This window comes from Paramormyrops kingsleyae, chromosome 6 (genome assembly GCF_048594095.1).
Source record: "Paramormyrops kingsleyae isolate MSU_618 chromosome 6, PKINGS_0.4, whole genome shotgun sequence".
NCBI classification, from domain to species: domain Eukaryota; kingdom Metazoa; phylum Chordata; class Actinopteri; order Osteoglossiformes; family Mormyridae; genus Paramormyrops; species Paramormyrops kingsleyae.
The window spans coordinates 18,099,408-18,118,615 of record NC_132802.1 but is presented as its reverse complement, the minus strand read 5'-3'; the positions used below and the strand labels follow the sequence as shown (position 1 = coordinate 18,118,615).

Sequence of the window (19,208 nt, the reverse complement as noted above, 5' to 3'; positions counted from 1 at the left end):
AAACCATTTATTGCCCAGCAATGCTGTGTGGATGGGAGCTTTGTTACCTTGATTGGTCTCACTTCTACAGAAAGGAAATGATTCACCAATCATTCAGATTGGCTTGGGCCTAAACTATGAACATGTGCCTCATATATAACAGACCTGCCAGATCCCTCAACCATAAGAAACAAGGTTTCTTCTATCACCTGCCAAACATGTATTTTTTATAGAGAACAGGGTTTGCAGACAGCTGCCCATGAGACGTTTTTCAGCTGCCCGATGCACCAGTATCTGTAATAAGGTTTTTATGCTCCAGTTCAGTCACCTTTCTGTGTACTGTTCAGTAGACTATAATTGGTTAAGCTGCTAGTTCACATTTTTCATTCCCAGCCAAATTATTTACATTTACATCCCTTTTCATCCTGAATGTACGGACATATGTGCTTTTCCAACAATCAGTTAGGTTGGGTTTAGAGTTTCATACCAACATTATGTTAGTCACTGCTGCTGGTGACCCATAGGCCCGACGAACACTCTTTGTGTGCTATAATTATCAGGCCTCTCTCAAACATAAACCGTAATGCTTCCTTTAACCATGGTTACAAAAACAAGAGATTACTGCACCTACTGGGATTTTTCAAACATGACCCTCAGCATGGTGGAATGTTAACTGCTTAATAAAACTCACAAACAACACCTGTGTGGACGCATCTGTTTAAAATACTGTGTTTACCCTGCATTTACTAATCAGTTGGCTTCATTTATGCAGTTGCTTGATCGTTTTATACTTTTGCATTTTCATATTATTGAGGAATGTTATACGGCTAGGCTCCGTCTAATAGAAAAGCAGTATAGAAGATGGGTGAATGGATGGATGGATGGATGGATGGATGGATTGATTAAACAGCTGGGTTCCACTGAGCCCAAAGCTGTGGGGGATTGAAATACTGTATATAAGCTTAGGTGGAGGACGCTCTTCTTTTGAGGAGCACAGCAATATGATACTAGGGGCTAGATACATGTGGTTCTACATCATGTTGTCTTACCTCCCAGGTGATGACCAGCTCCGAGCGACTTCCCCCCCCTCCACTTACATTGGCAGGTGTGACCTTAGGCACTAGAGGATGGAATGGAATAGAAATGACGTTTCCTGGGTAACACATTTCAAACGGGAAAAGGCCATGGTAATGTATTCAAATTAGACTCAAACAGTTGGATGCACATCAGCTTGCTTTGTGCTTTTACTTGGACCTGTCAGAATTTCCATAAAATTGCTCACGTAAAATGTCTAGCTATACACTTCCCAAAAACTATATATGACTGTTAAAAGAAGAGAAGCAAATGAGAAGTAGTTGTTTATGTAGCTTGTAAGAAACCAAGATTACATAGAAATTGGCTGCATTTTGGGGACAGTGACTGTTATCATTTATCTGCTCTCCTTTGAGTAGCTCTAGGATACATTTATATACATTCCTGTATCTTTATTTTCTACACGGCAAAAAAGCCAATTTTTGCTAAAAAATCTGTGAGTATTTTAAATTGGACACAGAAAGAATTTTACTATGAATATTTACGCTGATCATTCATACAAAAACAGGCCAAAGAATATGGTAAAAATACAAAATTTTATTGCGTCTTACATGCGTCTTTGGTGCGCGCTTGTTTTGAAGGCTTGCTGGGCTCCCCGGTGCCCACGGCATTGGTTGCCAGGACACGGAACTCATACTCCACCCATGGGTTCAGGTCTGTCACCGTGGTCATCAGTTGTTGCCCCCCCAGCTCCTCGGGAACTGAGGCCCACGCACAAACACACACAGACGTTTGTTATCATATCTCTGTAGGGACCATCCATTCATTTCTATCGGAAAAACCTTTAGCCCATCCAGCCTTAACCTTAACCATAAGCAACCAAACAAAATACAAGATTATTTGGCATTTTTAGTTTTTTGATTGCATTCACAGATCATTATAAAACTTCCCCTTGTGTGGACTGAAAAAATGGTAGATTTTATCACATTGTGGGAACATTTGATCCCTACAGTGTATATACACATACATTACATATGCATTACTTTACATGTACATTACCACCATCACCCATACAAACACACACAAAATTAATTTACAAAACAGGAATAAACCTGTTCATAACATGCTCACATTAGAGTAGGGGGTGTGGACTGATTTGGTGGGTTGCCGTACAAAGATGGCTAAAGAGACAACACAGACCCCTACTCTCGCTAAGGAAATGACTGTGCCATTTCAGTTCATGCTTAGCTAACACTTACAGGACAGTGAGTTCAGCTAGTTTGTGCATGGTGCACCGATACACAACAGCTAACACTCACTGCATAACAACACTGGACTGCTTGTTTTTCCCTCCAAGTTTACAGTGTGACATTAGGCCACACAAGAAACAACAGACATGCAAGCGGCCCATCACCTTGGGCACACGAGGGCCCAGCAAGGGACATGCGTACCTGTGGTAACGGCCTGCCAGCCAAGGGAGAAGGGGCTCCTGGCCTGGACCGTGTAGGTAGTGATGGGACTCTGGTTGTCCAGACCAGGTCTCCAGGAGAGAGCCACCGTAGTGTCACCAATATCCTCCACAGTGAGGTCAACAGGGGGGCCGGGGGGACCTGAAATGGAAGGGAGATTCTAACCGACCAGGGCTGATTAATGAAGACGCTGACATGTTACCACAGTACTCCAAAACCTGTGAAAAACAGTCAGCCACATGCTTTTCCAAGCACATGAATTGAGTGACACATGAAATGTTATCATTTTATGACTTTTAAAGTTGTGATGCAGTGGTGCAGTGGTTAGCACTGTTGCTTGTCACCTCTGGGACTCAGGTTCAAGTCTCTGCCAGGGTTCCATGTGTTTGCACATTGCATATTCTCCCTGTGCCATTGTGGGGTTCTCTCCAAGTACTCCAGTTTTCCCTTCCAGACCAAAAACATCCTGAGGTCACTTAGAGTTTCCAAACTGCCCATAGTGTGAGTGTGCCTTGCGATTGGTTGGTGCCCCATCCTGGGTTGTTCCCTGCCTTGCGCTTGTAGCCTCTGGGATAGGCTCCAGACCCCCTGTCACCCTGGAGAGGTCAAGTGGTTACAGGTGATGGGGGGAGAGATGGAAGAGCTGACTTTCACATACAACAGTCTCTGAAATTTATTTAGAATGGTATGAAAAAAATGCCTGTATGTGTTAGTGTGCCTTATATACATTCCTGTATGTGTTAGTGTGCCTTGCGATGGGTTGACACCCCATCTTGGGTTGTTCTCTGCCTTGCGCCCATAGGCTCTGGACCCCCTGCAACCCTGAATAGGACAAGCAGTTACAGGAAATGAAAGGATGAGATGGATTTAATGATTTTTTTAAACTTGCTTCCAAAATATGCTGTGCAGTGGCGATGTTCTCATCGACCTGGATTTCGCACAATTTGAAGATGTGAACTACTAAGTCTACAACATATTTTTTTTTAAAAAAGCCCTGTTTGATTTGTGGGTTGGTAGTGATCAGATGTAAGTAAAACATGGCGCGTTTTATGTGGCGTGAGGAAATCTTTCTCAATATAATCAAAGAAAAGGAAATTACAACCATTTCAGATGGCAAACAACAGCTGAACGGCATGGTTTTTCAAGAGTTTTGGCGGGATATATGCTATCCAAAGGCTTTGGTGAGCCACGGCAGGTGTTACAGAGCAAGTGGAAAGTGCTGAAGCAGACATGTCCAAAAGATGGTGATATGAGAGTTTTGAAGATAAAATGATAATTATTTCTTCTAGAGCGGCTAACTCATGGGAAGTCGTCTCCATTATGAAATATGTGTCACGGTCCGTCTTTGTCAATCCTGTTGTGTTCGCATTTGGTCAGCAGAGGTCTCTGCTGTCCATCCCATTTCCTTCTCTCTAGTTCCAAATCACTCACACCTGTCCCTCATCTGGTCCTTCCTGTGTGATGTTCCACAGTAAAGTCATTGTCGATGATAGTGCTGTTAGATGTTAGTACTGCCTGTCTGTTCTCCTTCATGGTCTGTCAGTGTTCCTGATATCCTGTTGCCCTGAACCGTATCCCGGTTCATTTTCTGGGGAAAACTCTAATCCCAACATGACGACCTTAAACCCTACCCAGCCCTAACCTTAACCATAAGTAACCAAACAAAATATAAGTCTTTTGGTATTTTTAGCTTTTTGATTGCATTCACAGATCTTTGTGGGGACCTGAAAAATGGTCCCCACAACATCAAAATAACAGATTTTTATCACATTGTGGGGGACATTCACTTAATCTAAAGGCTGATCTATACTCTCCGTCCATTTCGTTGTCACAGTATGAGAAATAGAACTTAATCTCGTGGGATGATAAACGGTAAGTATTATTCACATGGCATCTAATGGAAAAACATCCCACTCGCAATTTAATTTTGTCAACATATCAAAAATCCATTTATAATTTGCACAAAACACTAACTGACAGTTAGTGTTGAAACTTAGATTCTAGTCAGTACAGCTGGCCCAAAAATATCTGCAGGTTTGGTGTGATCATACGGTACCTCTGACTTCCACGCTGGTTGAAATGGAGACGCTGTCCACTTCAGTCTGCACTACGCAACTGTATTTCCCAGCATGCCTCAGCTGAATGTTCCTGATCATGATGTCACCTGCTGAGTGCTGCTAAAGGAAACAAACAAGATATAACCATGCCAGTTAAAAGCCTGATTGCACACAAGTCCCCTTTCCCAGCTACTGAAACAATGTGGAATCAATCAAGGGAATGGTAGTAATAATAAAAAGCAAGCATCACATTAACATCAAAATGAGATAAAAGTTCATTGCTGAATAAAAATATCGGATATGAGGATTTAACGTTTGGCTACGCGTTGTGTAGTTGGACTGAAGAAAACGACAAAACGGTTTAGAGTTCCAATGAGAAAATGACATATTTTAAGATCAGACTAGAATGGACACAGCCTTTCACCCAGGGAATCCTTACTGCTGTCACCCTCTAGCTGCTACGTATCCTGCTGCATCCACTTTGCTCTCTGCGCCAAAATCGCAATTAATTCCTGACACGAGGTCATCAAAGCTTAAAAGCTCTGTTGACAGCAGCAGCAAATCCTGAAAATGTTCACACTGCATAGATTAATAACATAATAATCAAATCTGTCATCCAAGTATCTCTAGTTATTACTTTATTGTGTAATTATCATTCAAATAAATTATCTTCCTGTCATACTGTTCATGGAGCAAAAAATATTGTTACAATTTTTCTATTCTTGAGTGAAGTATAATTGGACTTTGAAAGAAAAATAAGGGATTTGGAATTTGAAAGAAGAATATTGACTCTGGACAACCACATTTCAGATTTTCCAACTGAAAAAAGTTAGTTGACTGAATCGCTTAGCTTAGCCTGTTGTCAGATTAAATCCAACGTTTGAATTCAGTACAGAACTTTGTATAAGAAAAATGGTTTCAGAAACTTTTGGAGAAAACAATTCAAAAGCATTTTTCTGTGACCTCTAACTGTTCATAAGAAAATGGTTCCAAACCGCTGTGAGATTACTTTTCAACCCTGACATATCTGTTTATTGGAAAAGGAAAATACTGATAAAAATTTCAACTTCTCAAATATGGTCCAGTATGATGATAATTGGATGAAAACAGTAAGCTTTTCGAGGTGTTCTAATCACTGTGCACACCACTGCATGTGGTTAAAATGAACATCCTATTGTTCCAAGCATAAATTATTGCAAGCGTATTACACAAAACTTTCAAACGCATTTAAAATCTGAATATGTGGCTGAAAACAAGAAATATTCAAATGATTATGACGAATTATGTCAAATCAAACTTTTGATTTTCTCTACAGCAAAATATTAAAGCTATTGCTATTACTACTTATAATGCATTTTATTATTGTAATTTTTGTTTTTAATTTTTGTTTTCACATTAAAAAAATTGGAGTAATTGTATCATTATGCTTTTTGTCTTTAAAATGGAGAGTTTACCTGGTTTTGAAAATGATTCAGTGACAGAAAAGGATGAAGATATTTATGAAGATTTGAAATGAGACACTCCTCATGTTTCAAGATAAGATAAGATAAGATAAGATCAGATAAGATAAGATAAGACAATCCTTATTAATCACATAGATGGGAAATTTGCATTGTTACAGCAGCCAAATGATGATGTTAATCATCAGTGGTGGATATTGTGGGCATTTTTCCTAAATTATGGGAAATAGTAGGCACTTTTTAAAAATGTTCTTACCAGCTCATAAAATTAGACTTCATTTAATCTTCACACTTGCATTATTTTATGTGTTCGTTTATGTGTTTATATAAACACAGCAGTTTGGTGGAATCCCATCATACAGATACAGCGTAGACCTGAAGGCCAAGACCTGGCACAAGGTGGATTTGCTGCTTATTTAAAATGATGGAATGCTTAGGCAAGACAGAAGAAGTAATTCTACCCCATAATTTTGATTAAACCAATGGATATTTGCATGCTGCAGTCATGCAAATAAAATTACAGACTTTGTAGGAAGTCCACAAACCAATCAAATATTTTTATCAGGTGATTTACAAGCTGACTGATGTGAGAGAAAAACAAACGCAGACTCATCTAGTTTATGTCTTACCTACATATCACACATCAGGAGTTTCCCTGCACGACATTCATCTAGGATCCGCTTATGTGTCAGTGTTACACATACAGCTGCCTTCATTGGCTCCTCTGCTCAAATTTACTAGGGGAATATAATAAATCTCTGTCCAGTTGTACTGATAGGTTTTGGTCTGTTACCAGAATCATAAATAAATTGAAGGCAATTTTTAACATGGAAAAAAAAATTGCTCTCTGACATTCATTATGCATGACTCCCTTTCTGCAGCCGTGGCCACAGTCCCTTTTTTCCCTGATCCTGGAAAGTAATGCCACAGAAAACAGATGAAGTCCATTAAGCGAGGTATTTTTCAGAGAGCACCTGTCGCTTTCAGTCTCACGGGGAGATCATACATTACGGTCTACTCACGCCGCCCACTTTCTCAAAGTAGCCGCCGTGGGAGCTGAAATGCAGAGGCTGCTGGCCGAAGAACCAGGAGAACTTCAGGTCCAGGGTGGCATCGTGGGACACCTGACAAGGCAGCACGACGCTCTCGCCCACTGTGACGTCCAGGTTTGCTGGAGGTGTCAGGATGACTGTTGGCTCTACAAAACAAACAAAGCAAAACAAAAAGGTACCTTATTATGGGAAAAGGACAATTAAATGCTAAATAAATAAACATATGCTGCAAACAAGACCTCAACAAGACTCCAGATATGCTAATTCAGGCAGACACTGCTTATGGACTGGAGCCACAGTGTAGTTGACTCTGTGAACCAGCAGTGATTTGTATGTATTACAAAACATGACAGGGACAGAATATTTGCATTAGGAAAAAAAGATTTTTAAGACGCCCTTTCATCAATAAAAATATTTCATGTCTAGATTCCTAATGTGAAAATCAGCCATTTATGCCAGCGCTAACATGAAGGCGATTTGAGCCCCTGAGACATAGTGGAAGGGTCTCCACATGCCCCTCTGTGGCTCCTGATATATTGGGTATGATATTTAAATGTTATTCTGCAACTCTTTAATGTGCATGTGAGACTTTCACCATTTAAGACACTTCATGTCTGGAGGGAACCCTAAGCAGCTGTATACTGTACCTCCCTACATATTTTACCATTAATTATAGTCATCATTGCTTTAACAAATCTTCCCATGCACAATGAAAGAAGCATTAAAACAATTAGCAGGAAATACAAAAGCATAATGAGATCTTTTAAATTGCAACTGAGGAGGTGTAAATGAGATCTACCAATCACTTTAAAGCACTTCAAATCCTTAAAGTCATATCAAGAACCTTATCTTTTGTTATCAAAAGGTCAAACCCCTATGAAACATAATTCAATCTTCCAGCTTCAGATCTGAAATCTGTCCCTAGGCTCACGTTAATCTTATTTTGTTGACATTTTTTCTAAGCGATCCACCTCTAAATTCAGAGCATCTTTATGATTTTTGTGCACTGATAGACCATGGTGCCATTTGCATTCAACTGACATTAAATTTGCCAAGATGCATTTTAAGTAATTGCAAAAAATATTTTACAATTAAATTAAGTACCCTTCATGACAACATTCATATAAGTAGTAGAATGAAAATAAAAAAATCTAAATCTAACTGCACGGTTTAAGAAAACAGCATTTTTGCATGTCCTTCTGCTCTCCAAGCACACTGTGCCTAGAAAAATAAATATTAAAATGCTTCAAAAATCTTCTTTTTGGATTATGGTGTAGATTCATGTAACATTTCAGACTTGAGACATATTTGGTCATGAGTAATTCATCATAAGTTATGAAAAATATGTATTTTAGTTGTTCTCATAATATTGACTTTAATAAAACAAAACAGAGCAAACACAGAGGAAACAAATCCGATTCTGTGCACAAAGGTAAATAAACTGCTGGGACAGCTTCCACAGCCAGACATCACACTACTTTGTTTTATGAGACCCTAGTTGAGGAAATTCAATGCAAATATAAGTAAGCAAAGTAGGATTAATAAAAGTAAATAATTTCCAAAACAATCAGAAAAAAATGTTAAGAAGTTTAAAAGATTTTCCTGGGGATTTTCAAAGATGGGAAATAGGATTGTTTACATGCGGAGACATGATCCAGGTATAAAAGATTCTAACAGGTGTGGATGCTGTTCAGCCAAATGGCTATTTAAATATTAGTTTAAATACTAGAACTCGTGGCCATAAGTGGAAATTAGCGGGAGAAAAATCTCACTCCCTATGTCCTTCTAGTAAACACAAATTAAACACAAAACACAGACCACAAGTACAAATTAAGGTGCATGCAGTAAAACAATAAAGTTGTATACAGTTATAACAATAAATGCGTAAAAATGATGCAATGCAAACATGGTCCAAATGTCGAATGAGTGGATAAGAGAAGCAGACAGACTGCTGGCCATTCGCATGTGCCAGGATTTTAGTGCAAAAACAGCAGCACCTCCTTGGTTGGAGGTAGACTGTGTTAACAGAATGTGTAGGGATGAGGGTCAGTGGGCAGGAGTCATTCACAAGCCTGAAAGCCTGTGGGTAGCAACTGTTCTGCAGTCTTGTGGTCTTTGATTTCACACTCCTGTAGTGTCTTCCTGATGTGCTGGGGGTAGGTACTATCCTTTATGATGCTACAGGCCCTCCTGATGACCCTGGTGTGATAAATGCTCTCCAGAGCTGGAAGAACTGTCACTCAGACGGTCTGGATAGTTCTTATCAGCCACCGTAGGGCGTGGCTGTCCTGTGAAGAGCGGCTTCCCGAGCAGACTGTAATGGCACAGGTAAGAGTGCTCAACATAGTATCCCCAGAGAAATTGCTAAAAATTCTGAAAGGCATGCCAAGCATCTTAAGCCTTCTCAGGAGGTACAGACACTGTTGTGACTTCTTCATCACTTGATCGGTGTTGTGAGACCGAGTGAGATCCTCGCTGATGGGAACGCCAAGGAATTTGAAAGTTTTCACTACTCTCCATTGCTGCCTCATGAACGTGCAACGGAGTGTGTGCTGCTTCTGCCTTTTCTGTGGCTCCACAATCATCTCCTTTGTCTTGCTGGCACTGTTGTCCTGGCACCACACCACCAGATCTATCACCTCCCTCCTGCAGTCTCATCACTCCAGTAATCAGTCCAGTAACTGTGGTATCATTAGCAAATTTAATGATAATTTCTTGGAGGTAACAGTTGTAGGTGACGAGGGTGTATAGAAGGGGACTGGGGGTCCCTGGGTTTGTAGTCTGTTTGTTGGTAGTGCAGTTCTCAATTCAGCCCAGACCGAAGAAGAAACCTACATCTCATACTGTCTGTTTTGTGTACTGCAAACTTTTTGGATAATGCAACCACACTTGTGGATTGCGAGAAAAGCACGTCCAACCCACATAAAAATCTCAGCTTCAGTGTGTAGAAGCTCTACCTTTTGAAAGTCAGTCTAGAAGACTTTGTGGATGCCATCACATATGACACGTTTAAATTGGGAGGGTTCTGGCATTAAGTAGTATAGTATTCATATGTGGGATCCTGGCTGATCTAGGTGCTGTAGGATATAGTGAAGTCCCATGTTGATTTCATCATTTGCAGAATAATTACAAGCATGTGCAAACTGAAGGAAGGTTGGTCGGGGGTCAGTGACTGTTTTGAGGTACAGTAGGTGAGTACAAATCTTTCAAAGGTCAAACGCTTTACTCCTCCATGGTAGCGCATGTAACGTGCTGTCCTAATCCAGGGAGATCCTCACTGCGATTATTTTTGTTAACAAAATTGAAAACTAAAACTACAAGAAAATGTTTGGCAAACCAAAATTAAAATAAGATATGAAAATAAAAAGCTACAATTAAATGAAAATTGTAAAAATTGCTTCAGAAACTAACTGAAATAAAAACGAACGTCAAACACTTTTCATTACCGTTTTTAAATATTGTACTATTTTGCTAAAGTAATGATTTGATCAGTAATAATACAGTAATCCACCTGTATCGGTGGTTTCAGTCACTTCTACTTGACCTAGCTGAGTATCAGTCACTTCTATCATCATTCTCGACCTTCATCCCCGATGCCAAAATCACCCGCTTCCGAGAGATTGCTGCAATTACAGCCGCTCACAAGTTATTCTCCACTTTCAGTGTCCTCCTTAACCCCCCTCCTCTCCCTCCACCCACCACCCTGACTGCTAATGACTTTTCCACTTTCTTCCATGAGAAGGTGGCAGCCATTAACAGCAGTTCTCCACAGCCTCCACCCACATGGATCACTTCATACATGGATCTTCTTTTCCCTTTTCCTGCTGCATTTAAGCAGGCTCAGGTAACACTGCTACTTAAAAAACCCTGACTTGATCCCTCATGGGTTGAAAACTATCGGCCAGCCTCCCTCCTCTTATTCTTGTCCAAAACTCTCAAACATCCTAGCCTCAGCCAAATCTCTGAACTTTTCACTAAGAACAACCTCCTTAACCATCTTCACTCTGGTTTCAGACTGAGACACGCAATTGACACTGATCTCCTCACTGTTGTGGACACTGACAGCCGCAAGAGCTGCATCCCAGTCATCTGTCCTGATTCTACTGGACCACTCTGCAAGTTTTGACACAGTTAATCACCAAATCCTTCTGGCCACCCCCTCTCAACTTAGCATCATAGGGATCTGCTCTGTGCTGGTTTGACTCATGCCTGCCAGACATCATAACAACTGTTCCCCAAGGCTCTGTCCTTGGTCCTTTCCCTTTCTCTCTTTACTTTAGCTCTCTAGATCAGCTTCTCCTACCACTCCTACCACATCGGTATGTATGTTGATGCTTCCATGTCCCACTCTCGCCAATGTGGGGAAGCAATAAAAAAGGCGAACAGAATGTTGGGTTATATCTCTAGATGTGTGGAGTTTAAGTCAAGGGAGGTGATGTTACACTTATATAATTCCTTGTAAGACCCCACCTAGAATACTGTGTGCAGGTTTGGTCACCATACCTCAAGAAGGACATTGCTGCCTTAGAAAAGGTGCAACGAAGAGCTACGAGAATGATTCCTGGTCTTAGAGGAATGTCTTACGAGGAGAGGTTAACGGAACTGAATCTGTTCAGCCTTGAGCAAAGGAGACTAAGGGGGGATATAATTCAAGTCTATAAGATTCTAACGGGTCTGGATGCTGTTCAGCCAAATGACTATTTCAATATTAGTCTAAATACTAGAACTCGTGGCCATAAGTGGAAATTAGCGGGAGAACATTTTAAAACAAATTTGAGGAAGCACTTCTTTACACAGCGTGTAGTCAGAGTATGGAATAGTCTTCCTGCTATTGTAGTGGAAGCTAAAACCATGGGTTCCTTTAAATCAGAGCTAGATAAGATTTTAACAACTCTGAGCTATTAGCTAAGTTCTCCCCAAACGAGCTTGATGGGCCGAATGGCCTCCTCTCGTTTGTAAATTTCTTATGTTCTTATGTTCTTATCAATGACATCCAGATCTACTTGACCTTTTCTCTTGATGACATCACAGTCTCTGCTCTGATCTCAAAATACAGATTATTTTGTTCCATTTCAGTTATCAGTTCAGCTGCACTTCATGCACGCAGTGCTGCAATCGACTATATATGATGACAAATAAAAGAGACAAATTCTTGGGAAGAATAGACGGGCTTGCACTTTATAAAAAATTATTCCAGGAGAACTTTTTCAAAAGCACTGTCACATTTTTACATCAACCTTCATTAAAATAGAAGCCGATTACTGCTCCCATTTTTCTCCTGGAGAGGAGCAACTTGCAATCTGCTCTTTAGAGTTGAAAGCCTGACAGCTGCTGTGCTGTCGGTGAGGGGAGTGGGACGTCCCCAATGCTGAAAAAGCAGCACAGCCCCATACATTTACCTGTACTCCTTTAACTGCTTGGAGCGGCTGCAACAGCGTCGACCAAATTTGATGGCACCAACAATTTATGATGCATCAACAAAAAAAAAAGACAAAACTGAAAAGAGCGTCAGAACAGAAGTGAGCGAACTATGACCTAAAATCGATTCTGTCCATCTGTCTCACATTAGAAAATTAGGTCCAAATGCAGCTTTCAGGTGATAGGAAACTAACTATGGCACAGAAAGCTTCGCAGTTATTATCAGTGTCATGCATAGCTCATCAATTTAAAGACAATAAAAGTATCAATGTTGCAGAAACATTAATCGACTTATCAAAGGTAACTAAATTTACTGTAGCTACCTAGGACAAGTAGGCTATTAAGATACTTTGAGATAGTACCCTCATATAGAATGGGATTTATTAGTCCCAGAAGTAAAACTTCTCTCCGACTCTCAAAAAAGCAGATCACTGATAGCCGAGATAACAGCTCGCTTAACAATAAGGGGCATAAGTAATAGCAAACTAAGTACTCCTCATTTTAACATTTACACTCTGAGTAACTTGCATTAAGATAAAAACAGGATATCACCTAAAATAACTGATAAGGGGAGCTTTGAAGTTAAGGAAATTCATGGCGTCAGATTTCCTATTTTCAAGTGGATGAAGATGAGGAGGAGGGTTCTAGACTTGGGGCTTTTAAAGGTTCCATGGCTCTCCAAGGTTGGCATCCATGCGCCAAAGTACCAGATCTTCACAAGTTGGATCACCGTAAGCATTTAAGCACTTCAGAACGTCCCCTTTGGGTTCGCTTCCTTAGACAAGATGTCCTTCTTTTTTCTTGAATGAGCAATTCAAGGACACGGGGGGTGAACAGTGGTCACACAAACAGAAAGGTCATAATACTTTCAGTGAAGGGTCTCTCACCTCACAGGGTTGAAAAGCTTGCTGGACAAGACCAGGAAATATGGTATTAAGAGATTCGATAATATTTTTACAGTATCTGCTTTTGTTGAACTAGAAGATATTTCAATAGACAAAATCTCCATGTCTCTTGGTGACGAGTTTGAGCTGAAATTCCATACATAATTGTAGATAGATCTGAAAGATATTTAAACTTATGTTATAAAGAAAAAATATTTCCTAGTTAAAGTGCAGCTTTACCAATTGGTCATATGGGATGTCTCTAAAAGTGATATTATCTGAATGTCCCCCATTTCAAAGTGAGAATCATTCTTTGACCTTCACTGGAGTTGGATGAATATATTCTAAAAGCTCTTTTTATTAATTACACTGGGAATAAAAAGAACTGCAAGCACGTCTTCCAGAATCAAACATGAATGAAACAGAAAGATCAAAATAGCTTACAAATACCCTTGAAAGCTTTGTGTTGACATTTGTAGGGGAATTGAATACTGTATATGACGGTCACATTAAGGGATATTAGTGTGATAATATGATGTTCATGTTTCTGCCACCAACTGCATCCTAGAATGCACTGCAGAACAATAAACAGCAGAGTAACTGGAGTCACTACTGCTCACGACCAGCCAATGTAGAGATATATGAGTAAAGTCCGAAACAGTGATCCAGTACATAGCTGTACATGTTATTGTGGCGCTAGGTGAACTGAGCTAAGTCAGTCCAGCTCACGTCAGTTATTTGATTCTAATAATTACTGGAAACCTGTTGCCTGTGACGTCTTTCCCTTTGTGTGTGACATCACCTGCCTTGCCTGTGACATCTCTCCCCTTGCTTGTGACATCTCTTCCCTTGCCTGTGACATCTCTCCCCTTGCTTGTGACATCTCTTCCCTTGCCTGTGACGTCTCTCGCCTTGCCTGTGTCATCTCTCCCCTTGCTTGTGACATCTCTTCCCTTGCCTGTGACGTCTCTCCCCTTGCCTGTGACGTCTCTCCCCTTGCCTGTGACACCTCTCAACTTGCTTGTAACATCTCTCCCCTTGCTTGTGACATCCCCTGCCTTGCCTCTGACCTTTCCCCCCTTGCCTGTGACGTCTCTCCACTTGATTGTGGCATCTCTCCCCTTGCCTGTGATGTCTCTCACCTTGCCTGTGTCATCTCTCACCTTGCCTGTAACGTCTCTCCCCTTGCCTGTGACGTCTCTCCCCTTGCCTGTGACGTCCCTCACCTTGCCTGTGACGTCTCTCCCCTTGCCTGTGACGTCTCTTCCCTTGCCTGTGGCATCTCTCCCCTTGCCTGTGATGTCTCTCACCTTGCCTGTGACGTCCCTCACCTTGCCTGTGACGTCTCTCCTCTTGCCTGTGGCGTCTCTCCCCTTGCCTGTGACACCTCTCCCCTTGCCTGTGACGTCTCTCCCCTTGCCTCTGACCTTTCCCCCCTTGCCTGTGACGTCTCTCCACTTGATTGTGGCATCTCTCCCCTTGCCTGTGATGTCTCTCACCTTGCCTGTGTCATCTCTCACCTTGCCTGTAACGTCTCTCCCCTTGCCTGTGACGTCTCTCCCCTTGCCTGTGACGTCCCTCACCTTGCCTGTGACGTCTCTCCCCTTGCCTGTGACGTCTCTTCCCTTGCCTGTGGCATCTCTCCCCTTGCCTGTGATGTCTCTCACCTTGCCTGTGACGTCCCTCACCTTGCCTGTGACGTCTCTCCTCTTGCCTGTGGCGTCTCTCCCCTTGCCTGTGACGTCTCTCCCCTTGCCTGTGACGTCTCTCCCCTTGCCTGTGGCGTCTCCCCTGCCTCGACCGCATCACTGCTCATCTTGGCGTTGAAAGAAGCACCATCACCTGACAGCATCTATATACTCCTATCTATAACTCCACTGAACCTTTTTGCATTTACACCTAGATTTTAACCAGTTGACTTTCACTCCTGGCCCCCGGAAGGATGGGCTCACTTTTTGAGTCTGATTCCTCCCAGTTTTCTTTGTACTAGTGAGTTTTTCCTTGCCACCATTGCCTCTGGCTTGCTGTCTGCAGAAATTGAGCAGGCATACTGTACAGCACTTTGAGTGAAAATGCAAATGAAATTGAATTGAATTGAACTGAATACTGAACTGGAGTTACCTAAATGGTCAGCAGTTTAATAATGCTAAGGTACAGAGACACATCTGAAGGTATAGAAGAAACTCTTAATGGTGCCAACATATAAACTCTGTCAGTTGCCCTTTATTCGTTGGAGGTTCAGTCTGAGGTAAACTCATTATTCAAATTGTGTTTTTTGGAACCAAAAAACTGAAATAGCAGGAGCAAAAGAACCTCAACCAATGACACCAGACCGTTAAGGACTGCTTTCAGCAAATCAGCGCCATCATCATATCATCGCAGGAAGGCTCCACATCTCTAAAAGGAGTGCTAACCTGACAGGGCACTCATCTGCACCAATCAGGGGACTGCTACACCTATAAGGAGACTGCTGGCCGGGCAGCGAACCCATCAATACTAATAAGGGGATTGCTGGCCTGGCAGGGAACCCCTCTGCACCAATAAGGGGACTGCTGGCCAGGCAGGGAACCCCCCTACACCAATAAGGGGACTGCTGGCCGGGCATCGAACCCCCCTACACCAATAAGGGGACGGCTGGCCGGGCAGGGAACCCCCCTACACCAATAAGGGGACTGCTGGCCGGGCAGGGAACCCCCCTACACCAATAAGTGGACTACTGGCTGGGCACGGAACCCCCCTACACCAATAAGGGGACTACTGGCCGGGCAGGGAACCCCTCTGCACCAATAAGGGGACTGCTGGCCGGGCAGGGAACCCCTCTGCACCAATAAGGGGACTGCTGGCCGGGCAGGGAACCCCCCTACACCAATAAGGGGACTGCTGGCCAGGCAGGGAACCCCTCTGCACCAATAAGGGGACTGCTGGCCGGGCAGGGAACCCCCCTACACCAATAAGGGGACTGCTGGCCAGGCAGGGAACCCCCCTACACCAATAAGGGGACTGCTGGCCAGGCAGGGAACCCCCCTACACCAATAAGGGGACTGCTGGCCAGGCAGGGAACCCCCCTACACCAATAAGGGGACTGCTGGCTGGGCATCGAACCCCCCTACACCAATAAGGGGACTGCTAGCCTGGCAGGGAACCCCCCTACACCAATAAGGGGACTGCTGGCTGGGCATCGAACCCCCCTACACCAATAAGGGGACTGCTAGCCTGGCAGGGAACCCCCCTACACCAATCAGCTTCTCATATACACATTTATCCTCCGTCCAACAGCTCTGAAATCCCACTGTGCTGGCAGCAGCATAGAGGAGAACATTGTTAGATCCTCTGAGTGGCTGCAGAGAGGTCACATGATAACCCCGGTTGGCCGCTATCTGTCTTCAAGTCTTACAATCTGCCTTTAGCAGACTGGAGTAGTGACTAATGGCGCAGTGTGCGATCAGGCTACATTTATCACTCCAGAAATGATAATATCCTTACTAGTCAATCAGAAATACAGTCCTCTGCTCTATAAAAATAACTTTGATAACTGATTGAAGTTTTATTCACTTCTTTCCTTAAATATTGGTGTTTTGTTATTGATAGTGATATAAGATACAAGCTTAATTCATAATTTTTTTCTTTATTTCTGCTGATTTAGTTTCTTGTCCCTCAGAATTCGTACTCTTTACTTGCTCTACCTTTAGAATGTCATTTCTATAAAAAAATCTGGGTGCCCTAATTTAACTGATCTGACAGTAATTCAGTATTTTTATATAAGTAATGACGCATGAGGCCAAACCCCTTTTTATCTATAGCACAACATTCCAAGAATACTGATCAGCTATATTGCACAATGAATCATTCATAACAGCGTTTCCCGGCCCAGTCCTTGGGGACCCCCAGACAGACCACGTTTTTGCTCCCTCCCAGTTCCCAGTTGGAAAAACATGGACTGTCTGGGGGGTCCCCAAGGACTGGGTTGGGAAACAGTGATTTATAATATCTTACAATGTTTTCACATTTCTCAGGGAGATGGAGTGGGTTTCAATGCTAACCAGAGTCTGAGATAATTCCAAAATGAGAACTTGTTCTCACTTTATTAAAAGTTTTGAAACCCAATAGTCTAGTTGTTTTCAGAGATGCTCTTGCCAGTTAGACGTTACATAACATTACATGCAACATGAGAGGGAGGAAGTATCCCATGATGCTCTGTTATTCAGCATCACATTCCTTCTTGAAGCTTACTGTGTTCATCCTACAGTGTAACACTGACAGGTTGCACACCCAAATAATAGAGTCACAAGGGAGAAGGCTTGCAGATTAAAGGCAGAAGGAGACACTGTACTTTACCGAATGGCGAGCTGTAAATGTATTATATCTCAAATATAAGAGTAATTCAAGAGTTAGAAGAAAACCTTTATGAAACTTTATCGTAGCTGTTTCTATAAAATGGAAGGTCTTTTCAGAACTGGTGTTAAAAATTCAGCTTTACTGAATATCTTTGAATTCATGACAGGTGGTGTCTAAACTCTGCATTGCAGTGAGGAAAGATAGCTCACTCTGCTATCCTCTATTGTACTGTATGCTACTGTAGATGCACCAGTGGGAGTATTTATTAAGATCAGCGGCTTGTGCACACCAGCAATAAACTAGTGTGAAACCCCTGATTGAGGTAACATGTGACTGCTTCCCAGCAATTACCTTTAACCAGCAGGGTTCCAGCACGGCTTGCCACTCCAAACTGGTTCCTGGCAACACATGTGTACAAGCCTGCATCTGACTTGGTCACGTTGGAGATCCACAGACTGCCGCTCTCCAGCACAGACACTCTAAAAAGATAAAATATATAAGTAAGTGGAAAGTTCCAAGAAAAGTGTCAGCGGTAATGTGAGATTTGTAGTTTGTGGCTCAGAGAACACGGACTGGCGTCTGACTCTCCTGATTGTACTACGTGAAGCACGGCAATGCGCATCTCAGCAGCCCAAATGGACAAACAAGAGAGGATGATGAAAATGGTTTGGACGGCAGATAGCTTTATGTGCATGAGGTGAGTGGGGGAATCCGGCAATACAACTGACTGACCATTGTAACACCTACCACGGATAACCAATAACACAACCGCTGAAAATCAAAAATGATGCTGGTAGATCTGACAACTGGAAAAAGTAAAATTCTGGCACCAAAATTCATTAAATTATTAAATACATTACTATTATAATGGGATTTATGTAGGTAACTTGTAAATTCACGGCAAATGCATTCACCATAGACAGTAGATTGGGTAAATATAATATGTGGAAATACAATCCGGTATATTTGAGAATCAGTAAACACTTTATTACGAACTTCTTTTTCTTCTGTGTGAAACCATAGAAAGAGGTGCATATATGTATCACGATTTAAGGTTTGGTGAAGATCCTACAACAGGTATGTTCCCAAAATTAAAGTCCGTTGGTTACAAAATAAAAGCAGTGCTTAGGGATGGTTCAACAGCGACCACTTCAGTCAATCTCTGCCCAGCACATTGAAGTCCCTCTTAGTATTTCATTTTAATTAGTTTGTTTATGTGTTGCTATTTTTGTCACATGCTATAAATAAATGGATTTATGGCAAATGGTAAAAGAATTATTTATCCACGGTCTATGATTTGATGTGTCATATTAAAAAAGGTAAGCACGTGTCGTTTATTAAATTTATGTTTATGAATACATTAAGGATTTGTCCATTATAGCTGTGATAAAATTGTTATATGCCTTGGTAAAAATGGAGGTTTTTGACATTCAAATTGCTTGTCACAGGAAGCAGCCAGGCTTGCAGGGAGGTGGCCAGCCGTGCAGAAGTGGGATGGGATCGGCCTGTTTCATCTACAAAC

The 19,208-nt window shown here is 42.0% G+C and overlaps 1 protein-coding gene across 3 annotated transcripts in view; it reads right to left on the bottom strand.

The window, feature by feature from the left end:
• cntn3a.1 (contactin 3a, tandem duplicate 1) overlaps positions 1 to 19,208 on the bottom strand; it is a 141,777-nt gene that overhangs the window by 11,222 nt on the left and 111,347 nt on the right. For 2 of the 3 annotated variants that reach the window (XM_023805035.2, XM_023805037.2), the window contains exons 12-17: positions 18,038 to 18,165; positions 7,020 to 7,195; positions 4,537 to 4,657; positions 2,463 to 2,621; positions 1,623 to 1,772; positions 1,029 to 1,099 (exon numbers count right to left, since the gene is read on the bottom strand). In XM_023805035.2, the coding sequence (XP_023660803.1) occupies positions 1,029 to 1,099; positions 1,623 to 1,772; positions 2,463 to 2,621; positions 4,537 to 4,657; positions 7,020 to 7,195; positions 18,038 to 18,165 (805 nt within the window). The remainder of the gene's footprint in view (positions 1 to 1,028; positions 1,100 to 1,622; positions 1,773 to 2,462; positions 2,622 to 4,536; positions 4,658 to 7,019; positions 7,196 to 18,037; positions 18,166 to 19,208) is intronic. The other variant, XM_023805038.2, reaches the window with a different exon arrangement.